Source organism: Branchiostoma floridae, chromosome 19 (genome assembly GCF_000003815.2).
Source record: "Branchiostoma floridae strain S238N-H82 chromosome 19, Bfl_VNyyK, whole genome shotgun sequence".
Taxonomy (NCBI): Eukaryota; Metazoa; Chordata; class Leptocardii; order Amphioxiformes; family Branchiostomatidae; genus Branchiostoma; species Branchiostoma floridae.
The window spans coordinates 4389456-4390611 of NC_049997.1; the positions used below are offsets into that span (position 1 = coordinate 4389456).

Consider the following 1156-nt stretch of genomic DNA (forward strand, 5'->3'; position numbering starts at 1 on the left):
ATAGAACGGGCATGAATTCTTTACCACACAAAAGAAACTCCATTACTCTCAACTTCGAGGGAACTAGCGCGGAAATAATGTAGAAAAATACACAGCGCTACAAGTTGTTGGAACCGCCCCTCCCCTTTACAAAACATCACACAACTTACTCGCGTAGAATCTAAAACGAGCTTTTAAAGAAGCTTGGAACGTTGTTGACAGAATAGTTGGCGCGCCAGCTAATAAAAGTTGTAATCCTCACATAAACAACGTAAGGAGCCAAGGCCTAGAAAGACTGGCGACCTATGCAATGTGCACTATACCAAAAATGAAGATAGTCTAAGGAAGATAACAACACGACAATACCTTCAGCATAGTTTCGAGTACTCACTACCTCCGCCGTACAGAGCACCTTGTTGCGAACACTTCTGAGCGAGGTATGTGAAGACAGTAGGTGTTGTCCCCCAAATACTTTTAGAAAGCGAGCTCGCCACGTGTCGAGCCCACGGCTAGTTGGCTCTCTCTGACTCGAAGAGTACACCTCTGCTACCTTAATGACTACCTGTACGGTCGACTGGGCGTTCTCATAATAACTACGCTGAGGACAAAAGAAAAGCTCACGTCACTCGAACCCTGGGTTGAATTTTATACAAATTAGGAGGTAATTCGTGCGGTGTTGGGTCTTCGATGACATCGTTTTCTTTTGTATTATTAATGAGCATAGACAAGGTTCATATACGAGAACACGAGATGACTCATTCTCGGATATCGGACCCACCGAGACGACCTAGGCGAGTCTACGGGAAGCATGGGAGTTTCTCCCGAAGTGTGCTTTGTGGTATCCCGCCTCGGGGACTGGTTCGGTCACAAATTATTTGGGTGTGTCTGCGGAAGAACGGATGTTTAAACCAGTCGTTATCTTAAGGATGCCATTGAGGCATTTAAGACATGTCATTATTGTACTTACGTAAATGCAAAGGTCTTGAAGTACTGTATATTATACAGTATGTACACACGCGCCAGACACATCATATACAATGCGCTTCTCAGATAGTCAATATACCATTAGACAATGTGGTACTCTCCAAGCAGAGGAGGGTTAGGGCTCCCGCTGATTTTTTACCAGTTGAGTCAAAATGACGAAATAGTAAAGCCCGAATAAAAACGACTTAAAAAA

General features: G+C 44.0%; 1 protein-coding gene across 2 annotated transcripts in view; it reads right to left on the reverse strand.

Moving 5' to 3' along the window:
- Positions 1-1156, reverse strand: part of LOC118406849 (brain-derived neurotrophic factor-like) — a 37149-nt gene that overhangs the window by 9585 nt on the left and 26408 nt on the right. Inside the window, exon 1 of one of the 2 annotated variants that reach the window (XM_035807203.1) lies at positions 346-492. The exons of the other annotated variant lie outside the window; for it this stretch is intronic. Within the exon in view, the coding sequence (XP_035663096.1) occupies positions 346-354 (9 nt within the window). The 5' untranslated portion in view covers positions 355-492. Of the gene's footprint in view, positions 1-345; positions 493-1156 lie in introns of those variants that run through there. 2 annotated transcript variants of the gene reach the window in all.